The 20,954-nt window shown below is 47.0% G+C and overlaps 1 protein-coding gene across 4 annotated transcripts in view; it reads right to left on the bottom strand.

Moving 5' to 3' along the window:
• The window catches only part of Ahnak (AHNAK nucleoprotein), an 83,439-nt gene that overhangs the window by 9,628 nt on the left and 52,857 nt on the right, over window positions 1–20,954 (bottom strand). Inside the window, exons 6-7 of one of the 4 annotated variants that reach the window (XM_021651840.2) lie at window positions 9,148–9,236; window positions 5,437–5,781 (exon numbers count right to left, since the gene is read on the bottom strand). The exons of 1 other annotated variant lie outside the window; for it this stretch is intronic. In XM_021651840.2, the coding sequence (XP_021507515.1) occupies window positions 9,163–9,236 (74 nt within the window). In that variant the 3' untranslated portion in view covers window positions 5,437–5,781; window positions 9,148–9,162. Of the gene's footprint in view, window positions 1–5,436; window positions 5,782–9,147; window positions 9,237–12,716; window positions 12,840–20,954 lie in introns of those variants that run through there. 2 more of the 4 variants (XM_060386215.1, XM_060386207.1) reach the window with 2 other exon arrangements.

Here is a 20,954-nt window from a genome sequence, read left to right as displayed (position 1 = left end):
CCTCACTCAACTCTAAGGTAGGATTAAATAAGATGAGTCATGTTGAAGCATTTTAGCTAATGCCTAGCACAAAAATTGTGGTTTCTATTGATCACTATAATTGCTGTTATGATGGTTATGATGTTGATCAAAACAAAAGCGAACTCATGTCTCTTCCTTATGTAAAAGCCACCAGTGGCTCCCAGCTCCCCACAGAAAGGCCTCACTAAGACCCTGCCTACTGCAAAACACTCCAGCCATGCTATGCCACGCAGCAAGTGCTGGACATGCCTTGCCTGCTTCTGCTGCCTCCCTGCCTTCTCCAGAAGAAAGAGAGAGGCTGGGAAGACAGCTCTGTAGATAAAGTGACTGCCATACAAATATAAGGACCTGAGTTTGAAACCCCAGCACCCACACAAAAGCTGGAGGCATTGCTCATAACCTCAGTAGGGAAGAAAGAGCAAATCCCAAGGGCTTACTGACCAGCCAGCCCAGCCTAAGCAATGAGCTCCAGGATCAGTGAGAAACTGTCTCAAAATCATTGTGCAGGCAGTGGCAGCACATGCTTTTAATCCCAGCCCTCAGGAGGCAGAGGCAGGAAGATCTCTTGAGTTTGAGACCAGCCTGGTCTACAGAGTAAGTTCCAGGACAGCCAAGGCTCCACAAAGAAACCCTGTCTTGAGAAACAAAACAAAACGAAAATTATTGTGAATGATCAAGGAAGACACTGGACATCCACCTCTGGCCTACTTATACATATGGACACACACACAATCACAGTAAAGCTGGTGAAGAAACTCCAAGAACAGTGAACATCTCAGAACCACCCTTTAGTGGAGTATTAGTTATATCAAAGACATGTCTGGGGCTCATCTCTCTTTCACCAAAACTTCAGGACAATCCTTAGAACAAGACCTCAGTTTAAAGGAAACCAAGAGCAGAAGGCGTTTATGGCATAAGCCTAGGGCAAGATATGGGGTCAGAGGGAGGTTGCTCCAGCTCATTTCCTTTCCAGGATCTTCCTCATTCCCAGACACTTATCCTCCGCTGTTGCACACCTTTCCCAGACAGCCAGGTGGTGGGACAGTTGCTAGGAACTGCTTAGACTCGTTAATAGGAATTAGGAGGAGGAGGAGTCTTTCAAAGATCAAGGCCTGTGGCAAAAAAAAGAAAGAAAGAAAGAAAGAAAGAAAGAAAGAAAGAAAGAAAGAAAGGAAAGGAAAAGAAAACCTAATCCCAAGGATAGGTGGTCTCTGATGGATAATTAGCAAACTCTTCCCAGGAAACATGCCTGGTGTGCCACGGGTCCAGTCCAAAGAGAACAACAGTACAGTCAGCGACTTCTGAGTGCCTTCTTCATCCAGAACGCTTTCCCTTTGTAATTTCATGTCACCTTTACGCAATATTATGGTGTCTGGGGCTCTGTTGCCATTTTCAGCATGGGGGAGACTGAGGCAAGACCCCTTGGAAGGGGGGAAAGCGGAACCTGGGTAACCTGGACCCTGAGATCCCACCCACTATGCCGCAACAGTCGGTTCACTCCATTGCTCTGTCTACAGATGAGACTCTGTTTTGACCAACATGCAGGAAGGTGGAGGGATCTGTGCTATGCACGTGGTTTCCTTTTCATTTAGTATTTGCAGGGTGGGGGGGGGTACAGACAGAAGACAACTGTATGGAACCAGTTCTCTACTCCCTCCTTTATCGGAGTTCTAGGGATTAAACTCAGGTTACCAGGCTTGCTCAGCAAGCACCTTTACCCACAAAGCCATCTCACTTGACCCCTTCTAATTAGTATCATCATTTGTGAGTGTGTGCGGTGTGTGTGTGTGTGTGTGTGTGTGTGTGTTGACTGATTGCCTTGGTTCAACTACTTGACCACAGTGGCACCAAGGGAATTTCTCCCAGCTCATCCTCATTCTAAGGGAAAATAGTACATTCAGAACCACTTAGAATGTGGAGGTGGAGTAAGCAATAATGACAACAAGAATAAGAATTAGCCACAGGTGGGCATGATGGGGCACACCTGCAATCCCAGAATGAGACGCTGAGCTTCAAGGCCAGCCAGGGCCAAATATTGCATACCAGGCCTGCCAAAGCTATATAGTAAGACCCTGATTCAAATAAAAACAAAAAATTTAGCCAAGATTATCAAGCACATGGAAATTCAAGGATCAAGGAGAAGAAACTTAAAACCCACTCCAGGGACGGGGCAGTGGTGGCACACGCCTTTGATCCCAGCGCTTGGGAGGCAGAGACAGGCAGATCTCAGAGTTCAAGACCAGCCTGGCCTACATGGTGAGTTTCAGGACAACCAGGGCTACACAGAGAACCATGTCTTGAAACCGCCCCCCCAAAAGAAAACACCCCAGGAAACTCAGAGAGTCAGCAGCAATGCCAACACTTGAACCTGGACAGCACCACTGCCTTCCCAGAAGCCTGTTCCCAGGAGGTGAGTTGGCTTTCCAAGGTATTTCAGTTCCTCCAAAGGAGTTGGTGACAAGGAGACTGGAGAAGCCAGAAGTGGAGTTTAAATTCTAGGTCTGGACATGATGGGTTTTGTTGTAGGGACACATCAACAAAAGGATTATGTCTATATCAGGAAATTCTGAGCTAATTCTGAAGCTGCCAAGGAACCTGAAAAGAGCTGGAAGAGGCATGCAAGCCCACAATTACCTCCAGGAAGCGGAGGCAGGAGGACTATGCTTTTGAGACCAGTTTGAACAAGACCTGCCTTTAAAAAAAAAAAAAAGAAACAACAAAACTGAAGAGTTCCAGCTTGAGCTTCAAGTCCAGCCCCCTCAAAATAACCATGAACAAGAAGATGATCTACAACCAGAGGGCCACACTTGGTGGCACACGTGTTTAATCCTAGCAACCAGGGCAGAAGCAAGCAGATCTCTGTGAGTTCCGGACCAGCCGGGGCTGTTACAGAGTAAGACCCTGTCTCGAAAACAGTTAACCAGGAGCAGTGGCTCATACCTTAATGCTGGCAGTTGGAGGCTACAGCAGGGATCAGTACAGGTTTGAGAATTGGGCCTGGGCTACATAGTGAGGGAGAGAGAGAGGAGAACAGAGTGGGAGGGAAAGGGAGCAGGGGAGGGGGAGACCCAAACATAGTGGTACAGGCCTGTAATCCCCAGCCCTTGGATGGAGTCAGGAGGATCAAGAGTTCAAGGGCAGCCTCAGCTGGGAGCAAATGCCTTTAATCCCAGCACGCTGGAGGCAGAGGCAGGCAGATCTCTGTGAGTTTGAAACTAGCCTGGTCTACAGAGTGAGTTCCAGGCTACAGAGAGAAACTTTGTCTCAAAAAAAAAAAAAAGTTAATAATGAGTAAATAAAATTGAGAAAAACTGAGCTCAGAGAGGTTAGTTACTTCCCCCAAGATCACCCACCTGATAAATGATGGAGATGATATCTCAACCCAGGGAAGTGGGCTCTAGAGCCTGTGCTCCTGGCCACCATGCTATACTGTCCGGGATACTCATAACACTAGTCTATAGAAAGCCACACTCTGCCCCAGCTCTCAGGCTCTTCCTGGCCAGTGGGAGGCTTAGTGCCATCATCCCAGGTTGTTCTCCTAGAACCTCAGTGATGGCATGCTACCCCAAGAGCCCGTCAGCCTCATGTCCTGTGGCATACTGCCCTCTGCATGCCTACAGGATGGTCATATACTAGCTCTGGGGCAGGAACAAGGATTGCGAGTGTGACAAACCCTAGATGAGCACACACACTCATACACACACAGAGAGAAGAAGAAAGAGAGAGAGAGAGAGAGACACGAAGAATGGTACATATGGTTCAGGGAGCTGTCAAAGGGTCTGTTATTTGAAGAGCACCTCTGTTGTTTGTCACAGGGTGGAGCCCTCCGACATCACTGGTCATCCAGGAGCTCTCCCGCCTCCCAGTGTCCTTGAGGAAGCTGCCTACTGAGCGAAAGAATGTGGCCTCTGCCTCCCATGTACCAGGGATCAGAGCTACAATAGACCGCCAGCAATGGCGCATCCTGATCCCCTCACCAAAGAGACTGCAGGGCATGGTAAGCAGCCGTTGGTTTTACAACAAGATGGCCTGGTAGAAGCTGGAGTGGACACTCACTTCTTGTAATTAACACACCCTCCTTTGGGCCTCCAGCCAGAAAACACCGAGTCACCCTTTGTACGAGTCACCCTTTGTACTGAACAAAGCCAAGCTTTGTCAGTACCCAGTTACTCTGGAGTGTGGGAGAAGTGAAAAGGCTTGGCTGGTTCTCTGCCTAATGATCCTCCTGCCTAATTTCTAAGTCACTTGAGGCTCTCTTCCCTCCCTAGCCCCTTGCAGTAGGGTCACTCAAGGTACCTAAACCTTCTGCCGGAGACTCTCCCCAGGTTCCAATCAATCAGACTTACTAGGTGTTTATAAAGCACCACAGGTGACTCTGAGGCCTATGCCCTGCTGGAGCCTTTATTTACCTGTCTGCGGAAGCTGGCCATAGACCAAGGAAGAAAGATGACCTGCCCTGGGTCACTTGACTTGCAGTACTAAAACCTGTACAATCCAGGAAAAACAAGGCTGGTGTATGAGTTATGGTGTTCTGTTGCTATGTCAAAATCGGTGGCAACAGCAACCTAAGGAAAGAAAACTACTATGGCTCACAGTTTGAGGGTACAGTCCATTGTGGGCAAAGTCATGGCAACCGGAGCTTGAGGCAACCACTCACATTGCAGCCACAGTCGGGGGGACGAAATGAATGCTGCTCTTAGCCCACATTCTCATTTGTAGATAGTCAGGGATCTATGGAATGATGCTCCTCACTTTCAGGATAGGTCTTCCTGCTTCAACTAAGCTAAATGAGATAATCCTTCACAGATGTGCTCAGGGGCTTGTCACTTCAGGGGTACTAGATCCTGTCAAGATGACAATCCAAAATAACCACTGCAGCTAATCACTCCAGCACATCTCAAAATTCTCCCACACAAGGGCAGGAGAAGGGGTACTGGCAGGTGAGAGATCTTCTCCTCAGTTAGAGTTGGAATGTACCACAAATATACTCAGAATTTACGTGGGTGTGGCTGAAGTCTGGGATTGCACAACATTTCAGATGAAAAACTGAAAACAGACCACAAGGAACTGACTCAGGAGCCCTGGAAACGGGTCCAACTTCCGCTGTCCATCCTCTGCCCAAAACCTACAGTTGCCACCCTTCACAAGAGCAGAAAAGGCCTGCCTCAAGCTGGCCGTTCCCTGGAGAGAAGTGAGTAGTGAGAGTTGTGGTCCCTTCCCTCTCCTCTCTGAAGAGCATTGCTGCTTTTCCTCCTCAGTGAGCAAAGACAAAACCAGCAAGCAAGGTCAATCCACAGGCCACCAGGAGCTGGGAATGAAGGCACACACCACCAACAACCAGCATCACCTAAGGGTTTTAGAACTAATTCTTCAAAAGCATTTGGAAAAAAATCTCCACAACTGAGTTTTGTTTTGCTTTGTTTTATTTTCAAAAGTTACCTTCATAAAAGAGGCCAAGATGAGGGGAACATGAAAGGGACTGGAAGGAGGAAAGGGAAGGGAGGAAGTGATGTAATTATATTTTAATTTTAAAAGTTAAAAGAAATCACCTTCAAGTTATAAGACATAACAAAGTGGGAGCAATCGTCCAACAATTGATGTGTCTGTAGTTGGCTCAATAAAGCCCTGGCTGTGTAGAACGCCTCCAGGGAGGGGATGAGTCACTTTAGGAGGCAGGATAACTGAAGGTGAAGCCTTTCCATGAAGAACATTTCAGCTTTTAAATGGATGCTTTCTAAAGTGGCCTCTCGCTTCTTCCTCCTGAAAGAACACAAGCCAAACACATGGGGGCTTATGCTTACAAATCTGGTACTGGGGAGGCTGAGGGAGGAGAATTGACATGAGTGTGAGACCAGCCTGACTTACAAAATGACCCTGTCCCAAGCAGGAGTAGGAGCTTGGGGTGATGAGTATGAGAAGCCCTCAATATGCAAGGCCCTGAGTTTGATTCCAGGCCCCACAAGAATTAAAATAAAGCAGAAGGCATTAGCCACTAATTGAACAACCTCCTGAGGCAGCAGGCTGGACCTGGGAAGTCCTGCTCCTGTCCATCAGTACCTCTTAGGAAGACCTTTCCATCACCACCCCAGGCTCTCCTCTCATCCCACCTCTGCCCTCTCGTCAGCCACGCAGCTCTCCAACAACCACAGTTATTCAGAGCTCAGCTGCCACACCCCTCGGGTCAGCAGTTTCCTCCATCCATATTTATTAAAGTTACAGAACTGGAAACTTCTGAGCGTGATCCCAGAACCACACTGCAAATACTTAATTCTACCAGTCAGCACTCTTTTTGACACGGGACGATTAGTGTGCATGCTTACAAAGTCCTTACACCCTGATAAGTGGCCAACACAGATCACTGTGGCCATCTTTTTTTTTTAACTTTTTAATGATTCTTTGTGAATTTCACATCACGCAGCCCAATCCCTTTGATCTCCTCTTCCTCCATATCCTTCTTCTCCCCTTGCAAAATAAAACAAAAACAAAAAATAAAAACAAAAAAATAAAAAATAAATTAATTAAAAAAAAAAAACCACGAAAATCATCTCACCATGAAAGCTGCAATGTGTCACACAGTACTTCTGCCCAAACAGCTTTACTTAGAAATGTTCATTGCAATGAGTCATTGGTCTGGTTCCAGGCCTCTGGTTTCTGCTACATTATCAATACTGGATCCTCACCAGGACTCCTCTCGGATATCCTGTTGTTACCCTGTGTCATGGAGATCCTGCAGCTTTAGATCTGCAGGACCAGGCCCTTCACGAACTCCAGCAGTTCATGAATGGGGGAGAGGTTGGGGTGGGCCAACTCAAAGCCCTGGGTCTGGGCCTGGGAAATAGCTGAGTTGGTCAGCCCTGTCAGCTCTCCCTCGCTCTCCAGCACTGCCCTGTCAATGCGTGGAGTGTGGCCACATTTTTTTAAAGCCAAAACTAAACTTTACAGTAACGTGAGCGTCACAGTACTCCAAACCCACGTGCTTTGCAAATTATTGAGGCACCCATTCTGCTTAAGGATCCATTATCTAAAATCCACCAAGAGGGGCTGGGAACACGGTTTCATGTCTTGTGTCCAAATGTGAATCACCAGGGCCCATGCAAAGCCAGGCACAGAGGTATGCCTTTGTTTGTTTGGGGAGATTTTCAGCCTTTTTTTTTTTTTTTTTTAATGTATGTACCTGTTTTGTACCTCATTATGATACCATGTGTAAACTGTCCCACCAACAGTCGGAAATGGATATTAGATCTCCTAGAACTGGAGTTACAGAAACGGAACCTGGGTCCCCTGCAAGAGCAGCCAGTGCTTTTAACCACTGAGCCATCTCTTCAGCCCAGTAGTATGGCTTTGTAACCCCAGTGCTTTTCCAGAGGAATGGGAAGCGGAGACAGGAGAGTCCCTCGGGAGTTCTTAGCTGGTCTAGGTGTGCACAGCAGGTGAGGCTGTCTCAAACAAGGTGGAAGGTAAGGACCAGCACCAGAAGTTGACTTCTGAACTCCACACACACACTGTGTCACACATACACACACTGTGTCACACACATACACACACTGTGTCACACATACACACGCACACGCACACCATGAGGATTAAGTCCTTATTTACTCTCAAGAGATTAGCCTTTGCTGTTTCCTTCCTGGTTCTACAGCCCCAGAATGTGTTGCCAATAATGTATCCATTTTAATTATATTCTAACAGAGGTTCTTTCCAATGAGTCTATTATAACAGGGTGTCAGCCCTTTGGCTAACTGCAGAGAAGTACACACCCCACATTCAGGCTGATTGGCATCCCTTTAAACTTCTCACTGCCAAACTCAGGCTGCCCCCCCCCGCCAGCACTGCCTGGAAATATTCCCCCTACCTTTGTTAGCAAATCCCCTTTCTCCTTTTGCAGGATGATGAGCCCACCCCCCTCCATTCCCCCAGCCTGCCTCCCTCCACATCTTTGTTTTCAGATGACAATGTCACTAATTAAGCCACCAAGAAAACAGAAGCCAAGAGGAAAGGCTACCTCAGCTTCTTTCTGCCTCAAGCCTGTCTTCATCCCGCTGTGCACTCTCACAGAAGGCCTGTTCTGTGATGGAGTGACCAACTGCCCTGCTTTGCCTGGGGCTGAAGGTGTTCCTGGGATCTGGAATTTTTCATCTTAAAAATGGGCTTTTAGCGCTATAGCTTGGCAGGTAACTCTAATTAGGGATGGGCTTTGTTTGTTTCTTTCAAGGGTACAAAAGAACCCCTTCCCCACTGTTGGTTCTCCTCCTGCCTGGGGGCTGTCTCCCAGCAGCCCATGAAGTCAGGAGGGGCACAAATCATGCCTGGAATGGCCAGCGAGCGCTGAGCACCAGTACCGTACAGGGATCACATACCCCGGGAACAGCTGATGGCTAATTCAACTTTAATTCCAGAGAAGAAAGGTTATATACCCCATTGGGGAGTAAGGGGGGGGGCTCCAAGAATAGGTGTATGTAATTGGTTGGGACTAGGTACTTCAAAGATGCTTGGTTTGCATTATACAGCACGGTCCTATCATATGAATGGAAACACGGTACCTAATTAACATATGGGTGCAGGGAGGGGAGATCTAGTAGGAAGCTGTGTCAGAGACCATATATCAAATGTGGTTAGGGGAGTCTGTATCTCAGGACACGCCAGATGAAGTTAGGCAGAGAGCAGCAGAGCTGCTGAGGGGGGAGGAGGGGCTGCCTTTAGGGCCAAGCTCACAGTGCAATCTCAACCGCAGGGACCTCCAATACCCCACCCCTCTTCCCTTTCCCAAGCAAGGGCTGTCATTCTGACTTCTGCCTCTTCCATCTCATCATTGCCCTAGGCAGGCCACACTTTTTAATATCTGCCCTCTTGGAGAGTTAGAAAAAAAAAAAATTTTTTTTTTTTTCCAGGAGCTGCCGAGATGGCGTGTGCTGCTCTTCCAGAGGACCGGAGTTCAGTTCCTGGAACATCAGACACATCAGGTGGCTCACTGAGAGCCCTGACTCTCCCTCTTATGCCCTCCAGTGGTATCCACCCACAGACATAGAGATCTACACATACATATAAATAAAAATAAAGGGAAATAAATGAAAAAAAAAATTCCCCAGGGCCAGCCTTCTTTCCTTCTACCACTCTGTTTCTTACCCTTTCTCAGCAGGTTTATCTGTCCTCAATGAATCTCTGCTTCTCCTCAGGCCTCCATTCTCTTCTCCCCGACGAAGCCTTTATCACCGCTGGGGCCAAATGTAACATAACAGAGGAAAGATTTGTTTGGGCTACAGGTTTCAGAGAAGTCAGCCCATGGTCACTTAGCTCTGTGGACTTGGACAGAACATCATGGCACCAGAATCATGAAGTGGAGGACAGAAGAAAGCAGAGTGACGGAAATACAAGAAGAGGCCAGAGAGAGAGAGATAAGAAAGGCAGGTAGACAGGCAGGCAGATGACACTTGTGTTCTGAAACTTATATTCTCAGGATCTAGCCTTTACCACATACATCTTGAGGTGGTTGAGTCGACCAGCACTGAGGAAAGGAAGAGGAGCCAGGACTGGCATGGAGAGGAAACATGAGCGGGTGCTGACTTCCCCTGCTGCCCTCCTCAGCAGTGCTTCTCCCCAGTGTGTGTCCCCAGAGCGGCTCGGGGTTGAGTTTTTGAACGTCGGTTTAGTTCAAAAAACACTTCCTGCAGCCTTATCTCCCATCAGGCTCATTTAACACTGAAGAGGTCTCAGAGACAAGGGCTAACAAAGGAAACATGGTTCCTCTCCCTCAGAAGCACGGGAGACAGTTATATTAGTTGTGTTAATTATATTCATGTAACTGGGCTACAATAAGCTCTACAGTTGTCTGTGTGGTGTGTGTGTGTGTGTGTACACATGTGCGAGCATGCTCGTGTGTGTGTGTGTGTGTGTATGTATGAGGTGTGGGGGGTATGGTGGATGTGATTTTGTGTGGCGTGTGGCTGTGTATGTGTGTGTGTGTGTGTACCACGGTTCATGTGTGAGGCTCAGTTCTGTCTTTCAGCTGTATGAATTCCAGATAAATTCTGACCATCAGATTTAGCAACAAGCCCCTTTACCCACTAAGCCATTCGCCAGCCCAGGCAACAGCCATTTTATCACTGTAGATGGGACAATTCTTCCCAGTGTCTTGGAGCACTCTGCTTTGCATTGCAGGCTACTTAGCAGCAATCCTGCCACCACATACTAGATGGCAGTAGAAGTCCCCTAGTGGTGACAACCCAAAGTGTATTCAGACATTACCAGGATAGCACCCTGGACTGAGAACTGCTGCCCAAGAATAGAAAACAAAGATAATGAAGAAGGGAGACCAGAGTGTGGATTGCATGTTGGGGGATCCAGAGCCAGGACACAGTGGGGACAATGGAGGAAGATATCATGTCTGCAGTGACAGAGGAAACCCTGGAATAGCTGCTCCATCTGAGGCTCCTCCAGGCCTTTCCTCTGGGGAGGGGGAATGTTAGTAAACTCTAGACCTACCTCCATATGCACAAGGTCTCACAAAATTAAGAAGGTGTATTCTATCTAACTTCTTTTTTTTATTGTTTATTATTATTAGTTACATTTTATTAACTCTGTATCCCAGCTGTATCCCGCTCCCTTATTCCCTCCCAGTCCCACCCTCCCTCCCTCAGCTTCTCCCTGCCCCTTTCCAAGTCCACGGATTGGGAAGGACCTTCTCCCCCTTCGTCTGGCCCTGTTTTATCAGGTATCTTCAGGGCTGGCTGCAAAGTCCTCCTCTGTGGCCTAGCAGGACTGCTAGTGGGGAGCCTACCATTGAGTTCCTGTCAGAGATAGTCCCTAGAGAAAATTGCCATTTACCATTAAATATGTAACTTCCATTTGCCTGGACCACTTTAGCCTGAGTCTGAGGCCGTTTTGACAATAAGCTGGATGATGCTGGCTCTGATCCCTGACAGCTGGGCAGGTTCCTAGCCTCCTGTAGCCCCCCTCTCATGTACACATGAGCGTGAATATGAGTCCACATACATGCATATACATGAAAAAATACATTTCTACACCTATATGTACATGAGTGCTCTGTATGTGTGTAGCATATACGTGCATACGTGTGTGCCTGCATAAACATAGGTGCATGTGTGCATACACACTGTTACATGCACACAAGCATGCACCACACATACACCTATAATTCCATCCTTCAGGAGGTTGAGGTATAAGGATCACATATTTGAGAATAGACTGGGCTCATAGAGTGGGACCAGTCTCAAAAAAATAAAAATATAGAACAAGAGCCAGGAGCTGACAGATCCACTGAACCTCCCCCCATTTTTGTTTGCTTGTTTGTTTGTTTGTTTGTTAGAGTCTTACCTTATAGCTCTAACTATAGAACTACCCTGGACCTCATGATAGGCCCATTTCAATCACTCAGATGTTGGGATTACGGGATGAGCCTGTGCCAGCTGATTGTGGATGCAATATGACCAGCTGCCTCAACTTCTTGTTGCCATGACTTCTCCATCACTGTGCCCTAGAGCTGTGAGCCAAAATAAGCATGTTTTGTTTTTTTTTTTTTTCGTGCTTTAACAGGAATTTGCCATAGCAGTGAGGAGAGTACAGATACAGCCCTTTTCAAATACTTCCCTGGTACGTTTTCCTGGCACATCCTGACCCCATCCACCTGGGCCGGCTTCCCACGCTGCCACCGTACTACCCCTGAGGCCCAGAGTGGAACCAGCCCCTTCTTCCCTGGACTCTCCCACTTTGGTTGTTCTAAATGGCTTCACCCACTGCCCTCTCTGGCAGCCACAAGCCCCATTCCTCTTCTAGGTTCTTCATCACCCCATCTTGTGAGCCACCATTGCTGGTATCTCTCCACCTTAAATTCTTAGGCCTCGGTTAACCCCACCCCTACCAGAAACTGGCCACCTCCCCTCCCCCATCCAGTCAAGGGGCCCCTCTGCGGTTGTTGGCCTTCCTCCTGCCGGCTCTGACTCATACCAGCCCTCACCAACCACATGAATTCAGCCCTCCCTTGATGCCTATGCCAGGACCACACTTCCTCTCCCTCTCCTCCAACCCGCTACCATAATTTCTCAAAGAATGATCCAGACCCTGGCATGAGGATGACCAGAAGCCCTTGTTTGAAATACTCTGACAGTGAAATAAGCCAGACACAAAGGCAAACTCTGAGTGCACCTTCTGAGGTTCCTCAGATAGTTAGCTATGTAGGGACGGAATGGTGGTTGCAGGGGCTCAGGCAGGGGCATTGGGAAGGTAGTGTTCAATGGGGATGTTCAATGGGGTCTGAGTTTTAGCTGGAGACAGGGATTCTAGAGATGGATAGATATGACAGCAAATGTGAGCATATTTTAGCCAGAGCACTGTACACTTAGTGGTTATCACAGGTATGTCTGTGTGTGTGTGTGGAGCTCAGTTGTCAGAATGCCTGCTTAGCATGCATGAGGTCCTGGCTTTGATGCCCAGTGCCAAGCAGGCATGATGGCACATGCTTATAAGCCCAGCACTCAGTGGGAGGTGGAACAGGAGACTCTAAAGTTCAAGTTGCTACATACCGAGCTGGAGACCATGTCTCCAAAAAAAGTACTAAAATTAGAAATTTTGGTTGAGTACATTCTACCACAATTCTTTAAAGCTACAAGAAAATCAGAGCCTTGGGAGTAGGGCCCAACCCTATGTCTTTCACAAGCTACGTAGTGGATCTTATGCACCTTATGTGTAAGGACCACTTCTTGTCCGTGTCACTTTCTGAACATGGTAGCCTGTAACTCCAGCACTTGTGGCCATCCTCAGCCACACAGTGATATTCAGGACAGCCTGGAATACATGAGACCCTGTTAAAAAAAAAAAAAAAAAAAAGAACTGTACTTCAGCCAGTTACCAAATCTGCCAGGCCTCACTTTCCTTGTCTTAAAATGGACACAACACTTTCTTTTCCTCTTCTTGGGGCTCTTCTGAGGTTGCATGAGATGCAGAACACGACTACTAGGCTCCTCAAAAAAAAAAGTGAGTTCAAAAATCAGGTGTGGAAGAACACGCTTTTAATCCCAGTGCTCAGGAGGCAGAGGCAGGCAAACCTCTATGAGTTTGAGGCCAGCCTTGTCTACATGAAGAGTTCCAGGCCAGTCAGGGCTACATAGAGAGGCCTATCTCAAGAAAAGAAAAAAGTAAGTTTGAGGGACTGAAATGGCTCAGCAAATAAAAAGTGCTGATGATCTGAGTTCGATTTCTAGAGCCCAACGTTGAAGGAACTGACTCCTACAAGCTGTCCTTTTACCTCTACACACATGCTGTGGGATGCAGACACCCTTAGTAGTCACACATGCTCTTCACATGTATGCATGTGTATTCTTCAAACACATACACACCAGTAATATGATTAATAAATAATTGTATCTTGTTGGTTTGGTTTGGTTTTTGAGACAGGGTTCTTCTGTGTAGCTCTGGCTGTTCTGGGACTCATCCCATAAGCCAAGCTGGCCTCGAATTCAGAGTTCCAACTGCCTCTGCCTCCAAGTGCTGAGATTAGAGGCATTGCTCCATCACCGCCCAGATGAACAAATAATTTTTTTTTAAGATGCCTCTTTTAAAAAAAAAAAAGTGAGTTTATCATTTAGTCGGTCATGAACACTTACTGAACACTAGCCAGGGTCCTGGGGATTGATGCAGGAGCAGACAGAAACTGTCCCAATATGCAGGTACTTATAGACAGCAGGAGTATCCTTTCTCCTGCACCTGCCAGAAAGAGCAACCTGAATGGTTCTTGGGCATTCCTGGCCAAAGATTAACTCACAAAAAGGCCCAGAGACTTTGATATATTTGAGAAAGGGGAGTTAAAAAAAAGGCTGAGGTTGGTACATGATGAGAAATGTAAACTGGGGAAACCTGTCATTTTACTGAGGTTTGGGGTTGGGTGCTTTGAATCCAAGAGGCCTCCATACATCAGCAGCCATACAGGAAGCCACCTTGTACTCTCTCAGTTGCCCCTTCTTGAAGGAATTCCTCTCCAGAGACACTGTTATCTAAAAGGAGAGAGTACGTGGCCTCCTTATCTCCTCAACCATCCTTCTCTCCCCCAGGCTTTTTGGAAGCTTCCAACAAACATCTGCTTCTTGTCAGCTTAGTGTGGAGGTCTGCAAAAGTGGGCTGAGGCCCTGTGTTCTGCCTACAGTAAGACCAGACCCTTCCTCCTTTGCTAGCTACCAGTGTTTAGCCCAGCCCCACCCCCAGCAAGACCCAGGAATGTGCTAATCAGTTCTCTCTCACCCACATACTTTGGGGAAACATGGTTAGAAAACAACATCTTGGGCTAGAGTGTAGCTTAGTGGTAAAATGCTTGCCTAGTATGTAAGGCTCTACCACAGAGAGGGAGAGAGAAAAAAAAAACTAAAAAATGGAAGAAAGAGGAAAGGGAAGGAGAAATGGAGAGTAAAACAAGAGAAACGACTTTTTATTTAATGTTTATGTATTTGTCTGTCTGTTTATGTATATGAGGTATGTGTATATATGTGTTCTATGCGCTTGAAGTGCCTGTAGAGGCCAGAAGAGAGTGTTGGGTCCCCAAACCGGAGTTGCAAACAGTTGTTAGGAGCCATGTGGATGTAAGAACAAGTGTTCTTAGTCATGAGGCTATCTCTGCAGCCCCAACACTGAGTTGTATAAGTTAATTTTTGTACCCTTTTTGTTTTTTAAGCACTGAGGATTGAACGCAGGGCCTTATATGTGCTAGCCATAAACACTCCCCAGGCCTTACCCAGTGTGTGTGTGTGTGTGTGTGTGTGTGTGTGTGTGTGTGTGTGTGTTTTGAGACAGTCTCCCTACATAGCTCTGGCTGGCCTGGAATTTTCTGTGTGGACCAGGCTGGGTGAGGGGGCTTGGGATATGGCTACGGAGACAGCTTAATTGGTAAAGTATTTGTTGGGTGTGGTGGTTTGAATAAGAATGGCCCCCACAGGCTCATATTTGTAAGCTTGGTCATCTGGGAGTGATACCACTTGAGAAAGATTAGGAGGTGTGGCCTTGGTGCGGTAGGTGTGGCCTCTTTGAAGGAAGTATGTCACAGGGGGGCTGGGCTTTGAGGTTTCAAAAGCCCAAACCAGGCCTAGTGACCCTCTCTTCCTGCTGCCTACAGATCCAGATATAGAACTCTCAGCTGCTTCTCTAGCACCATGTCTGCCTGTGTGCAGCCATGCCCCTGCCATGCTGTCACCGAACTAAACCTCTGAAACTGCAAGCAAGCCCCAATTAAATGTTTTTGTTTTGTTCTGTGTTTGTTTGTGTGTTTTAATAAGAGTGGCCTTGGTCACATCAGTACAGTTACCAAGACATTGAGCATGAGGACCTCAGTTTGTAATGGCCTGCGCTCATAATCCCAGAGCTGGGAGGCCAAGACAGCTGAATCACAAGCTCCAGGCCAGTTAGAGACTGTCTCTGCAAACAGCAGAGTGGATGGTGGATGGCCCTTGAGGAGCAAGACCCAAGGCTGACTGTAGCCTCCAGCCACATGCATGTATGTGCACAGGTGCACACACACAAAATAAATAATTTTATAGGTACCCCCCCACAAAAACTAATTTTTTTAATTTGTTTTTCTCCTTTTAGTTTTCCCAAATTGACCCACACTTTTAATCCCAGCACAGGCAGAGGCTAACAGATCCATGCCAGCCTGGTCTACAGAGCTAGTGTCAGGATAGCCAGGGCTACAACAACAACAAAAACCTAGGAAGAAACAAAGAAAGAAAGAGGGGACATAGTACTACAAAAAAAAAAAAAAAATCACAGTAAAGCTAGGCTTGCTGCCTCTTGCCTTGTAATCCTAGCACTCAGGAGACTGGGGCAAGAGAATCTGGGGTTCAAGGACAGCCTGGATTACGTAATGGGACTTTGTCACAAAAAAATAAAATAGAAAAAAAAAAAGAAAATTACATTAAATTGATCCTTCCTGGGACTCTTGGCCCACAAATATTTCTCTCCCAGTGACACAGTTAAAGATCACGGCGTGCTTCCTTCAGCACTCATAGAATAAGATCATTGCACAATTTTTAAAGAGCTTTATTTTTTTTCTCTCGAGAGTTCCACAACTTGTATAGTTTGGGGTCTACAAGTGGTGAATGTGCTAGGAAATCACCTAAATATTTTTTGTCAGGACAACATGTTTGCCTTTGGTACAAGGAAGGTTGGAAGGTTGCCAAGCTGCTCAGAACTCTCCTATTAAGATGTTTCTCTAAGAGCCTGTCACCATGCAGAGGGGAACCGCCTGGACAAAGAGCAGGCCTCTACTCCGTGACCTACTGTCCTCCAGGCTCTCCTTCCACTGTGTGTGAGTCAGGTAAGGCACGAAATCATAGCTGCCTTTTCAGAACCAGCTGGAAAACTGGGTAACTGAGTCTGGGGTGCAACCCTGCCCCTTCGCCTGCTGCGCTGAGAAGCTGTTCTCGGAAGCAGTCCAAAGCGGCTTTGGGGAATACGGGTACCTCACTTCCTTTGGACTTCAGTGAAAAGCTTGGCTGGTTCCAAGGAGCTGGAATGCAGGGGAGAGGCAGATAAGGTGCCAGGTGCTCTTTCTGGCTTTATCCTGCCAGGTTTGTAGGAGGGCATTCCCTCCCCCAGCCTCCCACCACGGCAGTTCCTAGCAGGAGAGTGGCAGGCAAGGCTCAGAAGACCCACCCTGACCCTGCTTCCTGCCAAGGAGGTCAGTCCTCTGAACACCACCTCTGCTTTCCGGGGAAAGCAGGCTAGACCCAGTGCCAGCAGTCCTAGACCGTGAGGGCATCCGTCCTTCCACCAAAGCCCCTCTGTGGCTGATAGTTTCAAAGAGGTAGAAAATGGAGCTTGAGGATTAGATTATATCCCTGGTCCTGACAGAGTTCATGCCACATACTTTGAGGCTTGTCAGGCAAACTCGGGATTAGCACAGAAGGGCCTGGCCCTTTCCAAATGGGCCCTGAACTCTGAAACCCTGACCTTTGTCCTCAAACAGGGCCTTCTTTCCTGAGCTCTCTGCTATGCAAGGAATTCCGTTGCAATGTAAAAAACAAAAACTCTCCCTGGATCTGCTGATTTCTGATCTGACCAAGACAGAATGCGCAATGTGGAAGGAGGCGCCTTGCCTGGCCCTGCATGCTGGTCCCTGAGGGGAGAGAAAAAAAGCCCAGTGACTAAGGTCCTCCACCTTCCTCCAAAGCCCTGTGGGTGTCTTCCATGCCTAAAATGATGTGACGCACACAGGAAACCCTAGCAGCTGGAGCTAAACTGAATGGGAAGAAAGGTGACCCAGGCTTCTCTCATTCTTTCTGCATCATCCTATAATAAGCCCCCAAGTGCTGTCTTCCTACCCTCACACTCCCTGCCTTCTGACCTACATTGCACCCCCAAACTTTCAGGGATTCACTTTCAATACCCTTCAAAGACTGTGCCCTCCCTCGTTATATCAAGCCCTCTGCCTACATGTTAAAGCTTTTTCTTTTTTTTTTTTAAAATTTAGAGAGGTGTGTGTGTGTGTGTGTGTGTGTGTGTGTGTGTGTGACCACTCTACAGAGAAAACAACTTTGTGAGGTTGGTTCCCTCCTTTTCACCTTTACATGCCTTCGGGGATCTAGCTCAGGTTGCCAGGCCTGCGTGTGGCAAGTACTTTCACCCACAGAGCCATCTCGCTAATCCTGGTTTGGTTTTTCTTTTTGAGACAGGGTTTCACAGTACAGTACAGGACGGCCTGGCACTTGCTGCACAGTTATACCAGCTTCTTTTGTGTCAACTGGACACAGGCCTCCATTGAGAAAATGCTTCCATGAGATCGGGTTATTAGCAAGTCTGTAAAGCATTTTCTTAATTAGTGGTTGATGAGGCATGGCCCAGCCCATTGTGGGTGGGGCCATCCCTGGGCTGGTGGTCTCTGGTTCTATTAGAAAGCAGGTTGAGCAAGCCATGAGAGCAAGCCAGTAAGCAGCACCCATGCATGGCCTCTGCATCAGCTCCTGCTCCAGATTCCTGCTCTGTTTGAGTTCCTGTCTTGACTTTCTTCAGCTTTTCAAGTGCTGGGATTGCTGAAGTGCATCACCATGCCCAGCAAGCAAGACCTTTCATGATCTGTCCTCACTCTCCTGCCTCATCATCTTCCCCACCAGTCACCAGCCTATGCTCTTATCCAGGTCAGGTCACATTTTTATTCCTTATTGAGTCTGTCTCTACCTCTGGGCCATCATTCAGATCGTCCCGTGAACAGAAAACATTCCTCCTTCTGAATGTGTGGAATATGCAGAACAGATCTGATTCTTCCTGGTTGTATTTAACCCCGAAGAGACTTAGAGAAAAGATAGGGACAAGCTGCCTAAAACTCATCCTGCTGTGTAGCTGAACACCTCAAAGACATTTAGAAATACCATGATTTTCACACCAAAAAAATAATGTCTGGCCAGGCAGTGGTGGTGCACACCTTTAGGCAGATCTCTAAGTTTGAGGCCAGCCTGGTCTACAGAGTCAGTTCCAGGACAGCCAAGGCTACACAGAGAAACCCTGTCTCAAAAAAAAAAAAAAAAGAGAGAGAGAGAAAGAGAGAAGGAACAAAGGAAGGAAAGCTAGCCTGCCTGGATAGGTCGCCAGAGCTGGAGACCTCAGCTAGCATCTGTCCCTCCTAAAAGTGACCTTCACCCAGATTACGGGAGACCCCAAAAGCCCAGAGCTACAGGGCTGCTAGTCCACAAGAGCAACCAGGGTGAGAGGCTGTCAGAACTTCTGGTTTGCCAAAAGAATGCTGCAGGCTCATGAACCAATCCATTCACAGCTCAGGACCACCTAGGAGTCAGGGGTGGTTCAATGTCAGCAGGCCCCTGTTACTGCAGCTTCAAATCAAGAGAGACTAACCAAGATAGCTAAGGAATCAGCAGGCTCTGAAATTCTGCCCTCTGTCAGAGAGATCTGCATGGTGTGTTCGCTACAGCATCAGGTCAAGGAAAGACGGCTCAGAAAGACTGGATTTAAAAACAGCGGTCAGGGCTCACAACTATCTGTAAATCCAGTCTCAGGGGATCCAACTCCCTTCTCAGATCTCCAGCAGGCACCAGGCATGCACGAGTTGCTGGAACTTGCATGCAGACAAAACATTCATACGCATTAAAATTTAAAAGTAAATAAATAAAACAATGAGTAAATAAATAAGAGCAGCTGCTGGGTGGGGCACACTAAGTGTCTCTCCCCTAGCTTGTGTGAGGCTCCACCCTCAGCATCAAAGGAGGGGGAGGGGGAGGAGGCTGCAGTGTAGCTATCTATAGCGTGATGAATTCATTACTAGCCCCCATTTGGCTGATTGGCGACAAAGCCAAGGATGAATAGAGTGAAGGATTGAACTCATCTGTGTTCAGGCCCCAACTCTGATACTTAAAAGCAAGTTGCTCGACCACACAAGGCCTCAGTTTGTTTAGCCATTACACGAGACTGATAATGCCTCCTGCATTCATTTTTGATGAAAGCACTTTCCATAGCACCTGAAGCAGAGGAAGCACTCAGATCATTGTTCCACCCTTCAGATGCTGAGTGGATGCCCACTAAATGACAGGTGCTGTTCTCAGAGGGCCAAGAGCGCAGTTTTCAACAACCAAGGTCTCTTTATAGAGTTTACTCTCAGAGAACACATAGGGAAAGGAGAAAACAAAATGAAACAGAAGCCATATTTTCTCAAATACATATGAAAGAAAAATGTGAAGGGAAAATTGAGCAAGTAAGTGGGACTTGAAGTGTTATTTTTATGCTGCCTCCTTAGAAAAGGCCAGCAGAGGAGAGAGAGCCTTGAGCACAGACGTCAGGAATATGCTCATTCTTTACACTCACTGGTAATGCCCTGGGCTTGGCAGTAACAAAACATTTTCTCAGTGTCCAAATGGGCTTTTAAAAGTGTTATTAGATTTATTTATTTGTATGCGGGAATGGTACATACATATCACATCATGTATGTAGAGGTCAGAGGACAACTTACAGGAGTCCATTTTCCCTTTCCACCACATAGGTCCTGGAAAGGGACTCAGGTCCTCAAGCTTGGCAGCAAGTATCTTCACCCACTAATCCATTTTCTAGCCACCTCCACCCCTTTTTTGAGGCAAAAATCTCACTGTGTATCTCTGGCTGTCCTGAAACTTGATATTTAAACCAGGCTGGCCTCTTACTCCAGAGATGTACCTGCCTCTGCCTCCTGAGTGCTAGAATGTCAGCCCTGCATAGTGCTGACGTTTTAGATAGCGTTTTTTAGATAGTGTTTCATACTGTAGTTTGAAACTGGTCTGGAATTTGCTACATATCCTCCCCTGGCCTCAAACTTACAATGAACTATTTGCTTCCGAATCCAATGGGCATTGATACCCACTATAGCTCACCGAATGGGAAAACAGGTAGAAGGGAACACCAAGAATCTCCATCTTGTTATTTATAGATTAAGAAAGGAGAATCAAGAAAGTGACAAGATAAAATAAAAAAAAATTAAAACATCACGAAGGTTACATTCTAGTTGAAGGGGAAGAAAGTCAACAAATTTGGGTATTAATATGTGTCAGAGAATACTGACTAAATGGAAAATATGAAAGTAGTAAAAGTCATCGGTGGTAGCCATAGTGGAGGCTCGTGCCTGTATTCCCAGCACTCTGGAGGATGAGGCAAGAGTCCTGAAGTGAGTTTAAGGTCAGCCTGGGCTACATAATGAGAATCATAGTAAAAAAGGAAGGAAGGGATGGGGGGGATACAAAGGATGAAAGGTATGTTAAAGGTCTCTCCAGTGAGATGGCATTTACCAAGAGAAGAATTTATCAAACAGAAGGGCATTCCAGGCATACTTCATAGCCAGGAGTTTGACTGCCAGATCAAAGAACAGTAAAGGATCAAGGGATGGAGAGCAGGAGCCAGGTGCTGTACAAGCCTTAGATCTTAGCCAGCCCTTGAGCTATGCTTCACAGTGAGGTGGAGAGCCA

Source organism: Meriones unguiculatus, chromosome 1 (assembly GCF_030254825.1).
Source record: "Meriones unguiculatus strain TT.TT164.6M chromosome 1, Bangor_MerUng_6.1, whole genome shotgun sequence".
NCBI lineage: Eukaryota > Metazoa > Chordata > Mammalia > Rodentia > Muridae > Meriones > Meriones unguiculatus.
Note: the sequence above shows the minus strand (reverse complement) of the source record. Positions and strands in the feature narration are given on the sequence as shown.